We start from the raw sequence: 23660 nt of genomic DNA on the forward strand, positions 1-23660 counted from the left end.
GGCTCTATAGACGTTTGCCGAATTAATAGTTTGTACTAAGTATATCAAAATCATTGATAAAGCGAACACCTAACAAAAGACAATCCGAAGAATGCATGCGCCTATCATAATATACCCACCGGGGTCGTCTGACTGAGATTCACTTGCTTCAGCCTTCTTTGGTGTTTCCTCTGATCCACCAGGTTTTGGAGTTGGTACAGCCTTTTTCGGTTTCTTCTCCGACTTACTGGGACATGTGATAGGTTGTGCTTTGTCACTTTTGCTCTTTCCAGCAGGCGGAGGAGGGATTGGAGTTGAAACCTTATCCACATCGTCACGTCCAAAATCCACAGGAATAGTTTCAGTGTACTCAATATCTGGACTAGCTGGTATTTCTGGACTAGCTGGTTTTTCTGGACTAGCTGGTTTCTTGGATGTCTTGGATGATTTCTTTGATGACTTCAGAAACTTCGCTTTGGTACTTTTTAAGAACTGATTCAGCCTCTTATGTGAGGACTCGGACTTCTTTGGCAAGACATTAGGATCCATCCAGTTGTTGATCATTGGTGCAAAAGGTGCCTGGAATGGGAACAATTCCAAAACATAATAAAACTCCATTTGTTCTGTAATGGTAGTAACACTAAGATTGATTCAAATAAAAAAAATACAAATTGGATGTTAACGCTTACATACCTTAAGTCATTTAGGAAAAAAGATGTATTCATAAATGACATGTACATAGTATCAGATGCAATATCAGGTGACAGAACATGTAAAACTGTTAAAGTGAACAGTCGGGCAAGGATGGCTAAAGTCGGTAAAAATGGTGTGAATGTATCCAGTATAATTTGTTATGAAATGGAAAAATAAAATCTCTCGTCAAAATCTGTCTGCGTACGAAGAAATTAATTTAAAGTATGGGAATTCTAAAACGTCCTCCCGGCTCATTATGTCCGTGGTTACATTTCCACACAGCCTCGCTTTCAATGCTTTCAAATTTTCTTTACTTTAATGGTCAGAACTGGGAAACTAAGCAGAACTTGACCGTCGTATTAATATGTGAGAACTTTTGGACGGCCAATGAACGCATTTAGACTGGTTTTCTTTGCCCGACTATTCACTTTAAAGTTATATGTGCCGTAACTGGGCGATAATTTTGACATGCTATTTTTTCATCATTAATTTATTAAAAACCATAAGGTTTGATGAACAAAGCTGTAAAAATCATTCAAATAGCTTCAGATGACTTATAAACGTTAGCTATAACACAGAAATTTTGTACTGTAAAATTATTGTTTTTATGCCTTAAATATGTTTAAATGAAAACATACCTGCAGAAGTCACTTTACAATTACTAAAAACATTGTAAAAATGTGTAATGAAATTGTAGACCACAATTAGGCTTCATGGTCTCACCGTATGTACTCATTTCACTTCATTATTTATGTAAATAAATTATTATAAAATAAATTTTAGTATTGCCAAAAATCATTTTCAGCTCTTATTTGTACATGTAAAATCAAAACCTATGCATTGAAAGCACTGTAATTTTCAAATAGTTGGTAATTTTTGGTGCTGAATAACATATTAAAAGCTCATCTTGATTTGTGAGTATGAAAAATACGGCACACATAACTTTAATTATTATGCTACAACTAGTGTTTGATTGTGTATCGTTTCCTGTACATTGACACACAAACGGAATATCGTGTACACACGTGTCGTGAGTGTTGAGAATAAGAAACTTACGAAAGACAAGGCTTGTATAAGATGAATGGTTTGTTTAGCTTGTGTACATTATACATTACAAATACTGTTACTCAGATGTTGATGCATCCTTATCTTGGTTCGGTCCTTGGTGATTACACGCCGGAGACTCAAGTTTGATTCTTTTTCAGACATTTGACGAAAATGTGTACATAATAACCTGTTTATCTTCACACTTAATAAAATCAATGGATTTCGATGATTCCCAATGGTCTCTTTGTAACTTTGAAAGAATTAAAAATAAGTAAAACAAAGAACTGAGAGTATATAAAACACTTTTAAAAGTGTACATGTTACAACTTACCGGTGGTCTTTTTGTGATACTTTCAGGCAAGACGAAAGTTTCAAGGTCCTCTGGATCTCCCTCTGCATAATACGGATGATCAGTGCCAGTGTAGGGGATCCATTCCCTTGTTCCCCGTGTGGGAGAGGTTATTGTGTCTCTTTGTACGAAGTTATCTGATTGGCGGACACCTCTACTACCACTAAGACGGCATTGCTCCTTGCGTGCATGCATGCTCTCAAGCTCTTCCTCAGACGATGCGTAAGTTGCACCTCCAACGGCTGAATCCTGGCTTTTCCTTTTGCCCTTGTTATCACTTCTATCTGGAAGCGTCTTCCATCCATTTACTGAAGATTTTGGTGAACTTGGTCTTGGTCCGACTTTTCTGCGATTGGCCTTGAAGCGATTATTTGATAAACCCTCCTTAGAAGGACCGCACATAATTACCCTAACCTTAGGCCTGGAGCGATCCTTGGATTGATCAGTGGTAGTTTCACTGGACTCGGATCTAAATATGCAAAATATATAATAAAGATATTTAAATGGTATGATGGCCATCTAGGATACCACAAAACAGCAAATGTTACACCATTCACCCTGAGGGTTAAACATGTTCGCATACAGGCCAGGGATGTTCTAGCTACTGTACTTTCGTCAACTTTGTCCTTTTTTAGATCGTCTTCCATTATATAGCAAACGTCCAAAGACCACTTGTAACAAATCATACTTTTATTAGATTGAATGGTAAGTACAAGATACATTCATTATTTTACAGACCATTTGATAGTCGTAAAATGGCTTATTGCGCATGGATCGGATACATGACAATATTTCTTTCGGTCAAGATACTGCTATATAATTTTAACAACGAACTCATAAATATCAACACCGAGAACACACTTGTTTATTAGTACATGTCCTAAACATTTATTACTCATGCTAGACATTTAAACGGCTACAAATTATATATGTTTGGGCATATGTATATATTTTTAAGAGTTTCTAAACAGAAAATTTGAAATAAAATGCCACGTATAATCTTATTTAGACTATTCTTGCATATTTATTTTTACAAACGTTAAACATTCCAACTTGTTAATATTTTCTCGTAAGAAATTGTATACGGACCAATAATTTTCAGTTTAAAATTTGCATAAAATTACTCACTACAAAATAGAAAAAAGACAGATGAAGAAATCAATATAAATGCATTTCAACTGAATATTTACAGAATGAATGACACTGCATAGTGCCATTTATAAGCTATTGTGATCCAAGCCGGTTCATCAACTCTCTTGAAGAGAGCATTTGCTATAGTGTAATTGTAAAATATATGATGTGTGATACTTGAAATGACAGACATAAACATGAAATGCTTACTGAGCCTGCTCAGATTCCTGGCTATCTTGGCTGGTGCCCTGCTCAGCTTGATCAGCACCCTCATAAGGGGGAGAAGGAGGATTGCTAGTGCTTGGGCTCGCTTCATCGCTGGACTCTAAATCTAAGATAACAAAATTTAATTTTTAGGTTTTAATATCAAGGAAAAAAACCATGTGTTGTGTTTGGGCTTTTTTTTCGCGCTAGAATACCGTATACCGGGAATTTTCACGATAATATGGGACATTGCTATGGTCACAAAATAATACTTAATTGAAGAAATATATACTTTCAACCAAATTGCGATATTTGAAATCGTTAAAATATCTTTTTTAGGTCTAAACCAAATTTGTACCCTAGAAAATAATCAGCTATCTAGTATATATATATCGAAGAATATTTTCTTTGATGTATGTTCATTAACTTTATTGTTGTGATATTAACTATAAAAAGAGAACTTTCATTGACATAATTTGTATAGGCATTTTAAAAAATGTTATTTAATGTTACTAATTAATGATAATTCGATTCGGTACCTGTGTCAGATGGAATCTGTAGATTGGCTGGTATCTCTACATCAGCCACATTGTTGGTTACGATGCCCAATCCATATTGCCTCCAGTTGGCCTGCAAAGCAAATTCTCATTTTGTCTCCACAATTCTTATAAATGCAGGTGATATTTCACATTTAAAAAATAAAATCCCTTCTGAGAACATAGGCATATTAAACCTTGAATTTTAGCAATATCATTTAGAATTCATGAAACATAAATAAGTGACTAACCATAAAGATAACATAGTTTACTGACACTCGCAATATGCATTATTATTTAAAAACTGACGGTCGCAACAGACCTATTAACTTTGATCAATAAACAGACACATTGACATACCGTGAACAACTGAAATGTGTAGGTCTTGGTTCTTTCCTTGGCCCATTTGTTAAATCTTTTCATGTGGACATCTACAAAAGATGCTGCCATGTCTCTCATATATTTGATAACAGCTTCTCTCCTTGGACTGAAAAAAACCATATGCAAATCAGTAATCGACGCTGTTTCTTCTAAAACGTTTGTTAGATGGATACAATATAATCAAGATAATTAAGTTATATGAACAATTTTGAAAGTCACAAATAAATATCACATGTTGCAAAATACTAAAAACAAGAGCTGTTGGAGAACAGCAAAGCTCGCCTATTCAGAAGAAGTTGATGTTCAAGTATTTACTATTTAAACATGGAAATATGACAAATTCACAGACTCAAAAACCCCCTAAAGGGCCCCAAATTGGTGATATTATCACGTTCAGCATCCATACACCTTAGGAAAATGAAATCATAAACATTTATGATCACTTTGCTTAAACAATTGACAAAGTAGAAACTTGCTCAAAAACTGTAACATGGAAATATGACAAATTAACAGACTCAAAAACCCCCTAAAGGGCCCCAAATTGGTTGTATTATCACGTTCAGCATCCATACACATTAGGAAAATAAAATCATAAACATTTATGATGACTTAAGCTTAAACAATTGACAAAATAGAAACTTGCTCAAAAACTTTAACATGGAAATATGACAAATTAACATACTCAAAATACCCTAAAGGGCCCCAAATTGGTTGTATTATCACGTTCAGCATCTATACACATTATGAAAATAAAATCATAAACATTTATGACTTAAGCTTAAACAATTAACGAAACAGAAACTTGCTCAAAAACTTTAACGTGAAATGGGACGCCAACGCTGACGCCGACGCCGGGGTGACAACATTAGCTCCCCCTATTCTTCGAATAGGCGAGCTAAAAATAAGATGTCGAAATAATGCGTCATCCTTCAAGAATTTTGACAGTTGACAATTTTGAGTGTAGGTATATAATTATCTCACAGCATTTGTGGAAGATCTTCAAATAAAAATAGCAGATAAGATATTTTGTCAATTATATCACCGTGGTCTCTTTATGATTTAAATTCAAAATTTGACAAAAATGCAGATCTTATGGCACCTTATGGCATTTATGTTATTACACAATGTCACACAAATTACACAAAATTAATCCTTTTATCATTAAACGAGAACTCAAACGCATTCTAGTGAAGATTGCCAGTTGAAATTCAGTCAAACCTGAAGACCTAATTCGGCAAACGTCAGTAACCAATGATCCTACATTATATTATTTCATATCTAGACCAATTGGTGGTGTGAAAGGAGAGAAGGAAATGTAGTGGCAAGACTGGGGATCAAGTCCTGACCTTTGAACTCTAACAGATTTCTCTACCGATTGAGGGTCGCCGTCGATCACCCAATACTTGTAACAGAGTTTGGTCACGGCACCAAATTTATTAGGAGTCGACAATTGCACAGCAGGACCGGAGTTCAAACAAGAGACCTTTATACACTAACCGCTGATCAAGAGCACTCTACCGACTGAGCTTCATTTACTTGGTTTCTTGCGATCGTAGTCTAATGTGTAGATACAAATGTACTTACTTGAGAGGTTCTGCTTTTTCCAGGGTATCAATGTATAGCTCAAAGGCTTGGGTAATAACATCCAGACGCCTTCTTTCAACAGCAGCAGCTCGATTGAAAATTGAACTGAACGCCTGAAATACCATACCAATTACCCTAATTATCTTAAGATTGAAAATAAATGCTTTAATATGCATGTAGTCTGTATTCTCATTACATTACAGGTTTGACATTAAGTTTTTATGGAATGAAGGCATGATAACAAATAAAATAGTTTAGAAACGGTAATATAAATACTATCTTTATTTAAACACAGAGTTGTCCATTTCACAGCCCAAAGCCATCTGCACATAAGATAATATAGACTATGAATATAGAATATGAATTAAGCCTAAAAGTTAAACTGCTTTTTAAAATATCTAAAAAAAACTCTCACCTATCCGAACGCCTAAAAAAAATCTTATTTTTGAAATTTAGAAGTGAGAAAATAAATGTATACAAGAAGAAAGTAACTATTAACTCAATAAACTGAGTTAAAACTGTGCCCAGGGAGTGAAACTGTCAACATATATTGTGCCACAAAATTCAACTGCATCTTCATCCTTCTATAAATAGATAGTTACTCTCCAAAATTCTCACAAAATGTGCATATTCACAGCTTTCTGATTGCCGGGCACATTCATAAAGTTTCTTTTGTATACCCTGGATGGATGATTTGCAAATACCTGCAGGAAATTTTTCCGAGCCTCAACTTCGCCTGCGACCAGCGATAGGAGTTTCTGGTAAGATTTGTTGATTCCGACTCTCAATCTCTCATCGTTAGACTCCAATTGGGTCCTAATTTTCCTGGAAGTTGAAGACTCCTCCTTATCAAATCCTTGCAAGGAACCTCCATATTTGCCTAGGCGGGTCTGGTTCACATCGTATTCAGACAGCTTTTTCTCTAGGGCCTTTTATAAAATTGTACACATATCAATAGAATCATGATGAAACAGTAAACAAGTTAATCAAACACTTTTGATACAAATCAGTAGAATGAAAGTCATTTTAATTTTATATGTGATAAACTGCAAATAAATCTATATTATTTTTGCAGTTTACCTTTTTAGCACTTATAAATGGCAGAACATTCGCATTAAAATATTCTTAATTATTGTGAGTTAGCGAAGAAACAAGCATTGGCTAAAATTGTGCCCTCGATCAGCCCCATCCCCACTCAGCCTTTCTTCCACCATTTTATCGCAAAAATTAAACAAGATTAATATATTAAAGCAAAAAAAAGTTGAAAAGTCAAATATCTGATTACAATCACCGAAAAATGCATGATAAAGCACAAACAAATTATCAAAGGAAGCATGCTTAGAGAAAATATGAAACAAAACAACGTTTGAAACACTAACAAACATCATCAAGGACAACAAACTCCAAGTGGTGATTGATAAATATTTGAATTTGACAAAAGTGACAACACATGTATACATACTGGCAGGCGACCAGTTCTCGCCGAGTACCAATTGTCGCCATCGGTATCGCATCTGTATCTGTACGATTACCACACAAATTACATCAATAAAGTCATCCTTCGATAGAAGACACCACCATGCTGATTTCCATAACAATTGTTTAAAAATGTGTGATCATACAAGTACACATGCGATGGCGAGAATTGGTCGCCAGCCAGTAAAGATAGGTGTCAGAACAGAGAGAATGAAGGTGACATTATACACACATAATGGTGATAATATATAGAGCAAAAGAAGATAGTATTATAATATACCTAAGTATATAGTGATTAGGGTGACAGCATAGTGATAAAGGTAACAGTACATACAAATAAGGGTGACAGTACATAGAGATAAGGGTGACAGTATATAGAGATAAGGGTGACATTACATAGAGATAAAGGTGACAGTACATAGAGATAAAGGTGACAGTATATAGAGATAAGGGTGACAGTACATAGAGATAAGGGTGACAGTACATAGAGATAAGGGTGACAGTATATAGAGATAAGGGTGACAGTACATAGAGATAAGGGTGACAGTACATAGAGATAAGGGTGACAGTACATAGAGATAAGGGTGACAGTACATAGAGATAAGGGTGACAGTACATAGAGATAAGGGTGACAGTACATAGAGATAAGGTGACAGGATATAGAGATAAGGGTGACAGTACATAGAGATAAGGGTGACAGTACATAGAGATAAGGGTGACAGTACATAGAGATAAGGGTGACAGTACATAGAGATAAGATAAGGGTGACAGTACATAGAGATAAGGGTGACAGTACATAGAGATAAGGGTGACAGTACATAGAGATAAGGGTGACAGTACATAGAGATAAGGGTGACAGTACATAGAGATAAGGGTGACAGTACATAGAGATAAGGGTGACAGTACATAGAGATAAGGGTGACAGTACATAGAGATAAGGGTGACATTACATAGAGATAAGGGTGACAGTACATAGAGATAAGGGTGACAGTACATAGAGATAAGGGTGACAGTACATAGAGATAAGGGTGACAGTACATAGAGATAAGGGTGACAGTATATAGAGATAAGGGTGACAGTACATAGAGATAAGGGTGACAGTACATAGAGATAAGGGTGACAGTATATAGAGATAAGGGTGACAGTACATAGAGATAAGGGTGACAGTACATAGAGATAAGGGTGACAGTACATAGAGATAAGGGTGACAGTACATAGAGATAAGGGTGACAGTACATAGAGATAAGGGTGACAGTACATAGAGATAAGGGTGACAGTACATAGAGATAAGGGTGACAGGATATAGAGATAAGGGTGAACAGTACATAGAGATAAGGTGACAGTACATAGAGATAAAGGTGACAGTACATAGAGATAAGGGTGACAGTACATAGAGATAAGGGTGACAGTACATAGAGATAAGGGTGACAGTACATAGAGATAAAGGTGACAGTACATAGAGATAAGGGTGACAGTACATAGAGATAAGGGTGACAGTACATAGAGATAAGGGTGACAGTACATAGAGATAAGGGTGACAGTACATAGAGATAAGGGTGACAGTACATAGAGATAAGGGTGACAGTATATAGAGATAAGGGTGACAGTACATAGAGATAAGGGTGACAGTACATAGAGATAAGGGTGACAGTACATAGAGATAAGGGTGACAGTATATAGAGATAAGGGTGACAGTACATAGAGATAAGGGTGACAGTACATAGAGATAAGGGTGACAGTACATAGAGATAAGGGTGACAGTACATAGAGATAAGGGTGACAGTACATAGAGATAAGGGTGACAGTACATAGAGATAAGGGTGACAGTACATAGAGATAAGGGTGACAGTACATAGAGATAAAGGTGACAGTACATAGAGATAAGGGTGACAGTACATAGAGATAAAGGTGACAGTACATAGAGATAAGGGTGACAGTACATAGAGATAAAGGTGACAGTACATAGAGATAAGGGTGACAGTACATAGAGATAAGGGTGACAGTACATAGAGATAAGGGTGACAGTACATAGAGATAAGGGTGACAGTACATAGAGATAAGGGTGACAGTACATAGAGATAAGGGTGACAGTACATAGAGATAAGGGTGACAGTATATAGAGATAAGGGTGACAGTACATAGAGATAAGGGTGACAGTACATAGAGATAAGGGTGACAGTACATAGAGATAAGGGTGACAGTACATAGAGATAAGGGTGACAGTACATAGAGATAAGGGTGACAGTACATAGAGATAAGGGTGACAGTACATAGAGATAAGGGTGACAGTACATAGAGATAAGGGTGACAGTACATAGAGATAAGGGTGACAGTACATAGAGATAAGGGTGACAGTACATAGATAAGGGTGACAGTACATAGAGATAAGGGTGACAGTACATAGAGATAAGGGTGACAGTACATAGAGATAAGGGTGACAGTACATAGAGATAAGGGTGACAGTACATAGAGATAAGGGTGACAGTACATAGAGATAAGGGTGACAGTACATAGAGATAAGGGTGACAGTACATAGAGATAAGGGTGACAGTACATAGAGATAAAGGTGACAGTACATAGAGATAAGGGTGACAGTATATAGAGATAAGGGTGACAGTACATAGAGATAAGGGTGACAGTACATAGAGATAAGGGTGAAAGTACATAGAGATAAGGGTGACAGTACATAGAGATAAGGGTGACAGTACATAGAGATAAGGGTGACAGTACATAGAGATAAGGGTGACAGTACATAGAGATAAGGGTGACAGTACATAGAGATAAGGGTGACAGTACATAGAGATAAGGGTGACAGTACATAGAGATAAGGATGACAGTACATAGAGATAAGGGTGACAGTACATAGAGATAAGGGTGACAGTACATAGAGATAAGGGTGACAGTACATAGAGATAAGGGTGACAGTACATAGAGATAAGGGTGACAGTATATAGAGATAAGGGTGACAGTACATAGAGATAAGGGTGACAGTACATAGAGATAAGGGTGACAGTACATAGAGATAAGGGTGACAGTACATAGAGATAAGGGTGACAGTACATAGAGATAAGGGTGACAGTACATAGAGATAAGGGTGACAGTACATAGAGATAAGGTAGTAATAGATAAGGGTGACAGTACATAGAGATAAAGGATGACAGTACATAGAGATAAGGGTGACAGTACATAGAGATAAGGGTGACAGTACATAGAGATAAGGGTGACAGTACATAGAGATAAGGGTGACAGTACATAGAGATAAGGATGACAGTACATAGAGATAAGGGTGACAGTACATAGATATAAAGGTGACAGTACATAGAGATAAGGGTGACAGTACATAGAGATAAGGGTGACAGTACATAGAGATAAGGGTGACAGTACATAGAGATAAGGGTGACAGTACATAGAGATAAGGGTGACAGTACATAGAGATAAAGGTGACAGTACATAGAGATAAGGGTGACAGTACATAGAGATAAGGGTGACAGTACATAGAGATAAGGGTGACAGTACATAGAGATAAGGGTGACAGTACATAGAGATAAGGGTGACAGTACATAGAAATAAGGGTGACAGTACATAGAGATAAGGGTGACAGTACATAGAGATAAGGGTGACAGTACATAGAGATAAGGGTGACAGTACATAGAGATAAGGGTGACAGTACATAGAGATAAGGGTGACAGTACATAGAAATAAGGGTGACAGTACATAGAGATAAGGGTGACAGTACATAGAGATAAGGGTGACAGTACATAGAGATAAGGGTGACAGTACATAGAGATAAGGGTGACAGTATATAGAGATAAGGGTGACAGTACATAGAGATAAGGGTGACAGTACATAGAGATATAAGGGTGACAGTACATAGAGATAAGGGTGACAGTACATAGAGATAAGGGTGACAGTACATAGATATAAAGGTGACAGTATATAGAGATAAGGGTGACAGTACATAGAGATAAGGGTGACAGTACATAGAGATAAGGGTGACAGTACATAGAGATAAGGGTGACAGTATATAGAGATAAGGGTGACAGTACATAGAGATAAGGGTGACAGTACATAGAGATAAGGGTGACAGTACATAGAGATAAGGGTGACAGTACATAGAGATAAGGGTGACAGTACATAGAGATAAGGGTGACAGTACATAGAGATAAGGGTGACAGTACATAGAGATAAAGGTGACAGTACATAGAGATAAAGGTGACAGTACATAGAGATAAGGGTGACAGTACATAGAGATAAGGGTGACAGTACATAGAGATAAGGGTGACAGTATATAGAGATAAGGGTGACAGTACATAGAGATAAAGGTGACAGTACATAGAGATAAGGGTGACAGTACATAGAGATAAGGGTGACAGTACATAGAGATAAGGGTGACAGTACATAGAGATAAGGGTGACAGTACATAGAGATAAGGGTGACAGTACATAGAGATAAGGGTGACAGTACATAGAGATAAGGGTGACAGTACATAGAGATAAGGGTGACAGTACATAGAGATAAAGGTGACAGTACATAGAGATAAGGGTGACAGTACATAGAGATAAGGGTGACAGTACATAGAGATAAGGGTGACAGTACATAGAGATAAGGGTGACAGTACATAGAGATAAGGGTGACAGTACATAGAGATAAGGGTGACAGTATATAGAGATAAGGGTGACAGTACATAGAGATAAGGGTGACAGTACATAGAGATAAGGGTGACAGTACATAGAGATAAGGGTGACAGTACATAGAGATAAGGGTGACAGTATATAGAGATAAGGGTGACAGTACATAGAGATAAGGGTGACAGTACATAGAGATAAGGGTGACAGTACATAGAGATAAGGGTGACAGTACATAGAGATAGGGCTGACAGTACATAGAGATAAGGGTGACAGTACATAGAGATAAGGGTGACAGTACATAGAGATAAGGGTGACAGTACATAGAGATAAGGGTGACAGTACATAGAGATAAGGGTGACAGTACATAGAGATAAGGGTGACAGTACATAGAGATAAGGGTGACAGTACATAGAGATAAGGGTGACAGTACATAGAGATAAGGGTGACAGTACATAGAGATAAGGGTGACAGTATATAGAGATAAGGCTGACAGTACATAGAGATAAGGGTGACAGTACATAGAGATAAGGGTGACAGTACATAGAGATAAGGGTGACAGTACATAGAGATAAGGGTGACAGTATATAAAGATAAGGGTGACAGTACATAGAGATAAGGGTGACAGTACATAGAGATAAGTGGACAGTACATAGAGATAAGGGTGACAGTACATAGAGATAAGGGTGACAGTACATAGAGATAAGGGTGACAGTACATAGAGATAAGGGTGACAGTACATAGAGATAAGGGTGACAGTACATAGAGATAAGGGTGACAGTACATAGAGATAAGGGTGACAGTACATAGAGATAAGGGTGACAGTAATAGAGATAAGGGTGACAGTATAGAGATAAGGGTGACAGTACATAGAGATAAGGGTACAGTACATAGAGATAAGGGTGAAGAGCATAGAGATAAGGGTGACAGTACATAGAGATAAGGGTGACAGTACATAGAGATAAGGGTGACAGTATATAGAGATAAGGGTGACAGTACATAGAGATAAAGGTGACAGTACATAGAGATAAGGGTGACAGTACATAGAGATAAGGGTGACAGTACATAGAGATAAGGGTGACAGTACATAGAGATAAAGGTGACAGTACATAGAGATAAGGGTGACAGTACATAGAGATAAGGGTGACAGTACATAGAGATAAGGGTGACAGTACATAGAGATAAGGTGACAGTACATAGAGATAAGGGTGACAGTACATAGAGATAAGGGTGACAGTACATAGAGATAAGGGTGACAGTACATAGAGATAAGGGTGACAGTACATAGAGATAAGGTGACAGTACATAGAGATAAGGGTGACAGTACATAGAGATAAGGGTGACAGTACATAGAGATAAGGGTGACAGTACATAGAGATAAGGGTGACAGTACATAGAGATAAGGGTGACAGTACATAGAGATAAGGGTGACAGTATATAGAGATAAGGGTGACAGTAAATAGAGATAAGGGTGACAGTACATAGAGATAAGGGTGACAGGATATAGAGATAAGGGTGACAGTATATAGAGATAAGGGTGACAGTACATAGAGATAAGGGTGACAGTACATAGAGATAAGGGTGACAGTACATAGAGATAAGGGTGACAGTACATAGAGATAAGGGTGACAGTACATAGAGATAAGGGTGACAGTACATAGAGATAAGGGTGACAGTACATAGAGATAAGGGTGACAGTACATAGATAAGGGTGACAGTACATAGAGATAAGGGTGACAGTACATAGAGATAAGGGTGACAGTACATAGAGATAAGGGTGACAGTACATAGAGATAAGGGTGACAGTATACATAGAGATAAGGGTGACAGTACATAGAGATAAGGGTGACAGTACATAGAGATAAGGGTGACAGTACATAGAGATAAGGGTGACAGTACATAGAGATAAGGGTGACAGTACATAGAGATAAGGGTGACAGTACATAGAGATAAGGGTGACAGTACATAGAGATAAGGGTGACAGTACATAGAGATAAGGGTGACAGTACATAGAGATAAGGGTGACAGTATATAGAGATAAGGGTGACAGTACATAGAGATAAGGGTGACAGTATATAGAGATAAGGGTGACAGTACATAGAGATAAGGGTGACAGTACATAGAGATAAGGGTGACAGTACATAGAGATAAGGGTGACAGTACATAGAGATAAGGGTGACAGTACATAGATATAAGGGTGACAGTTCATAGAGATAAGGGTGACAGTACATAGAGATAAGGGTGACAGTACATAGACATAAGGGTGACAGTATATAGAGATAAGGGTGACAGTACATAGAGATAAGGGTGACAGTACATAGAGATAAGGGTGACAGTACATAGAGATAAGGGTGACAGTACATAGAGATAAGGGTGACAGTACATAGAGATAAGGGTGACAGTACATAGAGATAAGGGTGACAGTACATAGAGATAAGGGTGACAGTACATAGAGATAAGGGTGACAGTACATAGAGATAAGGGTGACAGTACATAGAGATAAAGGTGACAGTACATAGAGATAAGGGTGACAGTACATAGAGATAAGGGTGACAGTATATAGAGATAAGGGTGACAGTACATAGAGATAAGGGTGACAGTACATAGAGATAAGGGTGACAGTACATAGAGATAAAGGTGACAGTACATAGAGATAAGGGTGACAGTACATAGAGATAAGGGTGACAGTATATAGAGATAAGGGTGACAGTACATAGAGATAAGGGTGACAGTACATAGAGATAAAGGTGACAGTACATAGAGATAAGGGTGACAGTACATAGAGATAAGGGTGACAGTACATAGAGATAAGGGTGACAGTACATAGAGATAAGGGTGACAGTACATAGAGATAAGGGTGACAGTACATAGAGATAAGGGTGACAGTACATAGAGATAAGGGTGACAGTACATAGAGATAAGGGTGACAGTACATAGAGATAAGGTGACAGTACATAGAGATAAGGGTGACAGTACATAGAGATAAGGGTGACAGTACATAGAGATAAGGCTGACAGTACATAGAGATAAGAGGTGACAGTACATAGAGATAAGGGTGACAGTATATAGAGATAAGGGTGACAGTACATAGAGATAAGGGTGACAGGACATAGAGATAAGGGTAACGGTACATAGAGATAAGGGTGACAGTATATAGAGATAAGGGTGACAGTATATAGAGATAAGGGTGACAGTATATAGAGATAAGGGTGACAGTACATAGAGATAAGGGTGACAGTACATAGAGATAAGGGTGACAGTACATAGAGATAAGGGTGACAGTACATAGAGATAAGGGTGACAGTACATAGAGATAAGGGTGACAGTACATAGATGATAAGGGTGACAGTACATAGAGATAAGGGTGACAGTACATAGAGATAAGGGTGACAGTACATAGAGATAAGGGTGACAGTACATAGAGATAAGGGTGACAGTACATAGAGATAAGGGTGACAGTATATAGAGATAAGGGTGACAGTACATAGAGATAAGGGTGACAGTACATAGAGATAAGGGTGACAGTACATAGAGATAAGGGTGACAGTACATAGAGATAAGGGTGACAGTACATAGAGATAAGGGTGACAGTACATAGAGATAAGGGTGACAGTACATAGAGATAAGGGTGACAGTACATAGAGATAAGGGTGACAGTAGATAGATATAAGGGTGACAGTACATAGAGATAAGGGTGACAGTACATAGAGATAAAGGTGACAGTATATAGAGATAAGGGTGACAGTACATAGAGATAAGGGTGACAGTACATAGAGATAAAGGTGACAGTACATAGAGATAAGGGTGACAGTACATAGAGATAAGGGTGACAGTACATAGAGATAAGGGTGACAGTACATAGAGATAAGGGTGACAGTACATAGAGATAAGGGTGACAGTACATAGAGATAAGGGTAACAGTACATAGAGATAAGGGTGACAGTACATAGAGATAAGGGTGACAGTACATAGAGATAAGGGTGACAGTACATAGAGATAAGGGTGACAGTACATAGAGATAAGGGTGACAGTACATAGAGATAAAGGTGACAGTACATAGAGATAAGGGTGACAGTACATAGTGATAAGGGTGACAGTACATAGAGATAAGGGTGACAGTACATAGAGATAAGGGTGACAGTATATAGTGATAAGGGTGACAGTACATAGAGATAAGGGTGACAGTATATAGAGATAAGGGTGACAGTACATAGTGATAAGGGTGACAGTACATAGAGATAAGGGTGACAGTACATAGAGATAAGGGTGACAGTACATAGAGATAAGGGTGACAGTACATAGAGATAAGGGTGACAGTACATAGAGATAAGGGTGACAGTACATAGAGATAAGGGTGACAGTACATAGAGATAAGGGTGACAGTACATAGAGATAAGGGTGACAGTATATAGAGATAAGGGTGACAGTACATAGAGATAAGGGTGACAGTACATAGAGATAAGGGTGACAGTACATAGAGATAAGGGTGACAGTACATAGAGATAAGGGTGACAGTACATAGAGATAAGGGTGACAGTACATAGAGATAAGGGTGACAGTACATAGAGATAAGGGTGACAGTACATAGAGATAAGGGTGACAGTACATAGAGATAAGGGTGACAGTACATAGAGATAAGGGTGACAGTATATAGAGATAAGGGTGACAGTACATAGAGATAAGGGTGACAGTACATAGAGATAAGGGTGACAGTACATAGAGATAAGGGTGACAGTACATAGAGATAAGGGTGACAGTACATAGAGATAAGGGTGACAGTACATAGAGATAAGGGTGACAGTACATAGAGATAAGGGTGACAGTACATAGAGATAAGGGTGACAGTATATAGAGATAAGGGTGACAGTACATAGAGATAAGGGTGACAGTACATAGAGATAAGGGTGACAGTACATAGAGATAAGGGTGACAGTACATAGAGATAAGGGTGACAGTACATAGAGATAAGGGTGACAGTACATAGAGATAAGGGTGACAGTACATAGAGATAAGGGTGACAGTATATAGAGATAAGGGTGACAGTACATAGAGATAAGGGTGACAGTATATAGAGATAAGGGTGACAGTACATAGAGATAAGGGTGACAGTACATAGAGATAAGGGTGACAGTACATAGAGATAAGGGTGACAGTATATAGAGATAAGGGTGACAGTAAATAGATAAGGGTGACAGTACATAGAGATAAGGCTGAAAGTACATAGAGATAAGGGTGACAGTACATAGAGATAAGGGTGACAGTACATAGAGATAAGGGTGACAGTATATAGAGATAAGGGTGACAGTATATAGAGATAAGGGTGACAGTACATAGAGATAAGGGTGACAGTACATAGAGATAAGGGTGACAGTACATAGAGATAAGGGTGACAGTACATAGAGATAAGGGTGACAGTACATAGAGATAAGGGTGACAGTACATAGAGATAAGGGTGACAGTATATAGAGATAAGGGTGACAGTACATAGAGATAAGGGTGACAGTACATAGAGATAAGGGTGACAGTACATAGAGATAAGGGTGACAGTACATAGAGATAAGGGTGACAGTACATAGAGATAAGGGTGACAGTACATAGAGATAAGGGTGACAGTACATAGAGATAAGGGTGACAGTACATAGAGATAAGGGTGACAGTACATAGAGATAAAGGTGACAGTACATAGAGATAAGGGTGACAGTATATAGAGATAAGGGTGACAGTACATAGAGATAAGGGTGACAGTATATAGAGATAAGGGTGACAGTACATAGAGATAAGGGTGACAGTATATAGAGATAAGGGTGACAGTACATAGAGATAAAGGTGACAGGACATAGAGATAAGGGTGACAGTATATAGAGATAAGGGTGACAGTATATAGAGATAAGGGTGACAGTATATAGAGATAAGGGTGACAGTACATAGAGATAAGGGTGACAGTACATAGAGATAAGGGTGACAGTACATAGAGATAAGGGTGACAGTACATAGAGATAAGGGTGACAGTACATAGAGATAAGGGTGACAGTACATAGAGATAAGGGTGACAGTACATAGAGATAAGGGTGACAGTACATAGAGATAAGGGTGACAGTACATAGAGATAAGGGTGACAGTACATAGAGATAAGGGTGACAGTACATAGAGATAAGGGTGACAGTACATAGAGATAAGGGTGACAGTACATAGAGATAAGGGTGACAGTACATAGAGATAAGGGTGACAGTACATAGAGATAAGGGTGACAGTACATAGAGATAAGGGTGACAGTACATAGAGATAAGGGTGACAGTACATAGAGATAAGGGTGACAGTACATAGAGATAAGGGTGACAGTACATAGAGATAAGGGTGACAGTACATAGAGATAAGGGTGACAGTACATAGAGATAAGGGTGACAGTACATAGAGATAAGGGTGACAGTATATAGAGATAAAGGTGACAGTATATAGAGATAAGGGTGACAGTACATAGAGATAAGGGTGACAGTACATAGAGATAAGGGTGACAGTACATAGAGATAAGGGTGACAGTACATAGAGATAAGGGTGACAGTATATAGAGATAAGGGTGACAGTACATAGAGATAAGGGTGGTGACAGTAGATAGAGATAAGGGTGACAGTACATAGAGATAAGGGTGACAGTACATAGAGATAAGGGTGACAGTACATAGAGATAAGGGTGACAGTACATAGAGATAAGGGTGACAGTACATAGAGATAAGGGTGACAGTACATAGAGATAAGGGTGACAGTACATAGAGATAAGGGTGACAGTACATAGAGATAAGGGTGACAGTACATAGAGATAAGGGTGACAGTACATAGAGATAAGGGTGACAGTACATAGAGATAAGGGTGACAGTACATAGAGATAAGGGTGACAGTACATAGAGATAAGGGTGACAGTATATAGAGATAAGGGTGACAGTACATAGAGAATAAGGGTGACAGTATACATAGAGATAAGGGTGACAGTACATAGAGATAAGGGTGACAGTACATAGAGATAAGGGTGACAGTATATAGAGATAAGGGTGACAGTACATAGAGATAAGGGTGACAGTACATAGAGATAAGGGTGACAGTACATAGAGATAAGGGTGACAGTACATAGAGATAAGGGTGACAGTACATAGAGATAAGGGTGACAGTACATAGAGATAAGGGTGACAGTACATAGAGATAAGGGTGACAGTACATAGAGATAAGGGTGACAGTACATAGAGATAAGGGTGACAGTACATAGAGATAAGGGTGACAGTACATAGAGATAAGGGTGACAGTACATAGAGATAAGGGTGACAGTACATAGAGATAAGGGTGACAGTACATAGAGATAAGGGTGACAGTACATAGAGATAAGGATGACAGTACATAGAGATAAGGGTGACAGTACATAGAGATAAGGGTGACAGTACATAGTGACAGATAAGGGTGACAGTACATAGAGATAAGGGTGACAGTACATAGAGATAAGGGTGACAGTACATAGAGATAAGGGTGACAGTACATAGAGATAAGGGTGACAGTACATAGAGATAAGGGTGACAGTACATAGATAAGGGTGACAGTACATAGAGATAAGGGTGACAGTACATAGAGATAAGGGTGACAGTACATAGAGATAAGGCTGACAGTACATAGAGATAAGGGTGACAGTACATAGAGATAAGGGTGACAGTACATAGAGATAAGGGTGACAGTACATAGAGATAAGGGTGACAGTACATAGAGATAAGGGTGACAGTACATAGAGATAAGGGTGACAGTACATAGAGATAAGGGTGACAGTACATAGATAGGCTGACAGTACATAGAGATAAGGGTGACAGTACATAGAGATAAGGGTGACAGTACATAGAGATAAGGGTGACAGTACATAGAGATAAGGGTGACAGTACATAGAGATAAGGGTGACAGTACATAGAGATAAGGGTGACAGTACATAGAGATAAGGGTGACAGTACATAGAGATAAGGGTGACAGTACATAGAGATAAGGGTGACAGTACATAGAGATAAGGGTGACAGTACATAGAGATAAGGGTGACAGTATATAGAGATAAGGGTGACAGTACATAGAGATAAGGGTGACAGTACATAGAGATAAGGGTGACAGTACATAGAGATAAGGGTGACAGTACATAGAGATAAGGGTGACAGTACATAGAGATAAGGGTGACAGTACATAGAGATAAGGGTGACAGTACATAGAGATAAAGGGTGACAGTACATAGAGATAAGGGTGACAGTACATAGAGATAAGGGTGACAGTACATAGAGATAAGGGTGACAGTACATAGAGATAAGGGTGACAGTACATAGTGATAAAGGTGACAGTACATAGAGATAAGGGTGACAGTACATAGAGATAAGGGTGACAGTACATAGAGATAAGGGTGACAGTACATAGAGATAAAGGTGACAGTACATAGAGATAAAGGGTGACAGTACATAGAGATAAGGGTGACAGTACATAGAGATAAGGGTGACAGTACATAGAGATATAAGGTGACAGTACATAGAGATAAGGGTGACAGTACATAGAGATAAGGGTGACAGTACATAGAGATAAGGGTGACAGTACATAGAGATAAGGGTGACAGTACATAGAGATAAGGGTGACAGACAGTACATAGAGATAAGGGTGACAGTACATAGAGATAAGGGTGACAGTACATAGAGATAAGGGTGACAGTACATAGAGATAAGGGTGACAGTACATAGAGATAAGGGTGACAATACATAGAGATAAGGGTGACAGTACATAGAGATAAGGGTGACAGTACATAGAGATAAGGGTGACAGTACATAGAGATAAGGGTGACAGTACATAGATAAGGGTGACAGTACATAGAGATAAGGATGACAGTACATAGAGATAAGGGTGACAGTACATAGAGATAAAGGGTGACAGTACATAGAGATAAGGGTGACAGTACATAGAGATAAGGGTGACAGTACATAGAGATAAGGTGACAGTACATAGAGATAAGGGTGACAGTACATAGAGATAAGGGTGACAATACATAGAGATAAGGGTGACAGTACATAGAGATAAGGGTGAGAGTATATAGAGATAAGGGTGACAGTACATAGACAGATAAGGGTGACAGTACATAGAGATAAGGGTGACAGTACATAGAGATAAGGGTGACAGTACATAGAGATAAGGGTGACAGTACATAGAGATAAGGGTGACAGTACATAGAGATAAGGGTGACAGTACATAGAGATAAGGGTGACAGTACATAGAGATAAGGGTGACAGTACATAGTGATAAGGGTGACAGTACATAGAGATAAAAGGTGACAGTACATAGTGATAAGGGTGACAGTACATAGAGATAAGGGTGACAGTACATAGAGATAGTATAGTAATGAGGTGACAGTACATAGAGATAAGGGTGACAGTACATAGAGATAAGGGTGACAGTACATAGAGATAAAGGGTGACAGTACATAGAGATAAGGGTGACAGTACATAGAGATAAAGGATGACAGTATATAGTGATAAGGGTGACAGTACATAGTGATAAAGGTGAGAGTATATAGAGATAAAGGTGACAGTACATAGAGATAAGGGTGACAGTACATAGAGATAAGGGTGACATTACATAGAGATAAGGGTGACAGTACATAGAGATAAGGATGACAATATATAGTGATAAGGGTGACAGTACATAGTGATAAAGGTGAGAGTATATAGAGATAAAGGTGACAGTACATAGTGATAAGGGTGACAGTACATAGAGATAAGGTGACAGTACATAGAGATAAGGGTGACAGTACATAGAGATAAGGGTGACAGTACATAAGAGTACATAGTGAAGGTGACAGTACATAGACAGTGACAGATAAGATAAGGGTGACAGTACATAGGGTGACAGACATAGAGATAAGGTGACAGTACATAGAGATAAAGGTGACAGGTGACAGTACATAGAGATAAGTGGTGAGGTGACATGGTACATAGAGATAAAGGTGACAAGTACATAGAGATAAGGGTGACAGTACATAGAGATAAGGTGACAGTACATAGAATGGTAGACAGTGTATAGTGAGGACATATAGATAAGAGAATGTCATTTGTTTAGTGAGGAAATATAGAAGAGAATGAAAGTTGTATAGTAAGGAAATATAGACGTACATGACAGTGTATAGTGAGGAAATATAGAAGACAGAATGCACAGTGTATATTAGTGGTTGGGAAATATAGAAGAGAATGGACAGTGTACTATAATAGAGAGGAAATATAGAAGAGAATGGACAGTTGTTAAGTGAGGGAAATAATAGAAGAGAATGGACAGTGTATAGTGAGGAAATATAGAAGAGAATGACAGTGTATAGTGAGGAAATATAGAAGAGATGACAGTGTATAGCAAAGAAATATCGGAAGGAGAATGACAGTGTATAGTGTGGAAATATAGAAGAGAATGACAGTGTATAGTGAGGAAATATAGAAGAGGAGAATGACAGTTGTAAGTGAGGAAATATAAAGAGAATGACAGTGTATGTGAGGACAACTAGTAGAGAATGACAGTGTATTAGTGAGGAAATAATAGAAGATGAATGAACAGTGTATAGTGAGGAAATATAGAAGATAAGAACTGGTGACATGTGAGGAAATTATAGAAGAGAGATGACATTGGTATTAGTGGAGAAATATAGAAGATAGAATGACAGTGTATAGTGCGGAAATATAGAATAGAATGACTTTGATTTAGTGAGGAAATATAGAAGAGAATGACAGTGTATAGTGAGGGAATATAGAAGATAGAATGGACAGTGTATAGTGGAGGAAATATGAGAGAATGACAACGGTGTATAGTGAGGATATATAGAAGATAGAATGACAGTTTATAGTGAGGAAATATAGAAGAGAAATGAAGTGTATAGTGAGGAAATATAGAAGAGAATGGAAAGTGTTAATAGTGAGGAAATATAGAAGAGAATGACAGTGTATAGTGAGGAAATATAAATATAGAATGACAGTGTGTATAGTGAGGAAATATAGAAGAATGAAGAACAGTTTATTGTGAGGTATATATAGAAGATAGGAAATAGACAGCTGTATAGTGAGGGAAATATAGATTAGAATGACTAGTTGTGATAGTGAGGAAATATAGAAGAGAATGACAGTGTATAGTGAGGACAATATAGAAGATAGAATGACAGTGTATAGTGAGCGAAATATAGAAAGAGAATGACAGTGTATAGTGAGGAAATATTGATAGAGGAGAATCTGGTCAGTGTTATAGTGAGGAAATATAGGAAGAGAGAGAATGACAGTGTTACTAGTGAGGAAATATAGAAGAGAGAATGACAGTGGTATCAGTGAGGAAATATAGGAAGATAGATGACAAGTGTATAGTGAGGAAATATAGAAGATAGAATGACAGTGTATAGTGAGGAAATATAGAAAGAGAATGACAGTGTGTAAAGTGTATGAAATATAGAGAAGAGAATGACAGTGTTATAGTGAGGGAAATATAGGAAGTGCAATTGACCAATGTATAGTGAGGGAAATATAGAAGAGAGAGAATGACAGTGTATAGTGAGGGAAATATAGAAGCGAAATTGACAGTGGTATACAGGGGAAAATAGAATGAGAATGACTGTGTATAGTGAGGAAATATAGAAGTTAGA

The 23660-nt window shown here is 37.9% G+C and overlaps 1 protein-coding gene across 1 annotated transcript in view; it reads right to left on the reverse strand.

Annotated features, from left to right (window-relative positions):
* Positions 1-69: 69 nt before the first annotated feature.
* LOC138330521 (neurofilament medium polypeptide-like) overlaps positions 70-23660 on the reverse strand; it is a 50937-nt gene continuing 27346 nt past the window's right edge. Inside the window, exons 5-11 of the mRNA XM_069278089.1 lie at positions 6609-6833; positions 5905-6017; positions 4300-4426; positions 3943-4033; positions 3410-3530; positions 2051-2537; positions 70-558 (exon numbers count right to left, since the gene is read on the reverse strand). Coding sequence (XP_069134190.1) covers positions 70-558; positions 2051-2537; positions 3410-3530; positions 3943-4033; positions 4300-4426; positions 5905-6017; positions 6609-6833 — 1653 coding nt within the window. The remainder of the gene's footprint in view (positions 559-2050; positions 2538-3409; positions 3531-3942; positions 4034-4299; positions 4427-5904; positions 6018-6608; positions 6834-23660) is intronic.

The sequence above is a fragment of the Argopecten irradians genome, chromosome 9 (genome assembly GCF_041381155.1).
Source record: "Argopecten irradians isolate NY chromosome 9, Ai_NY, whole genome shotgun sequence".
Lineage (NCBI taxonomy): Eukaryota > Metazoa > Mollusca > Bivalvia > Pectinida > Pectinidae > Argopecten > Argopecten irradians.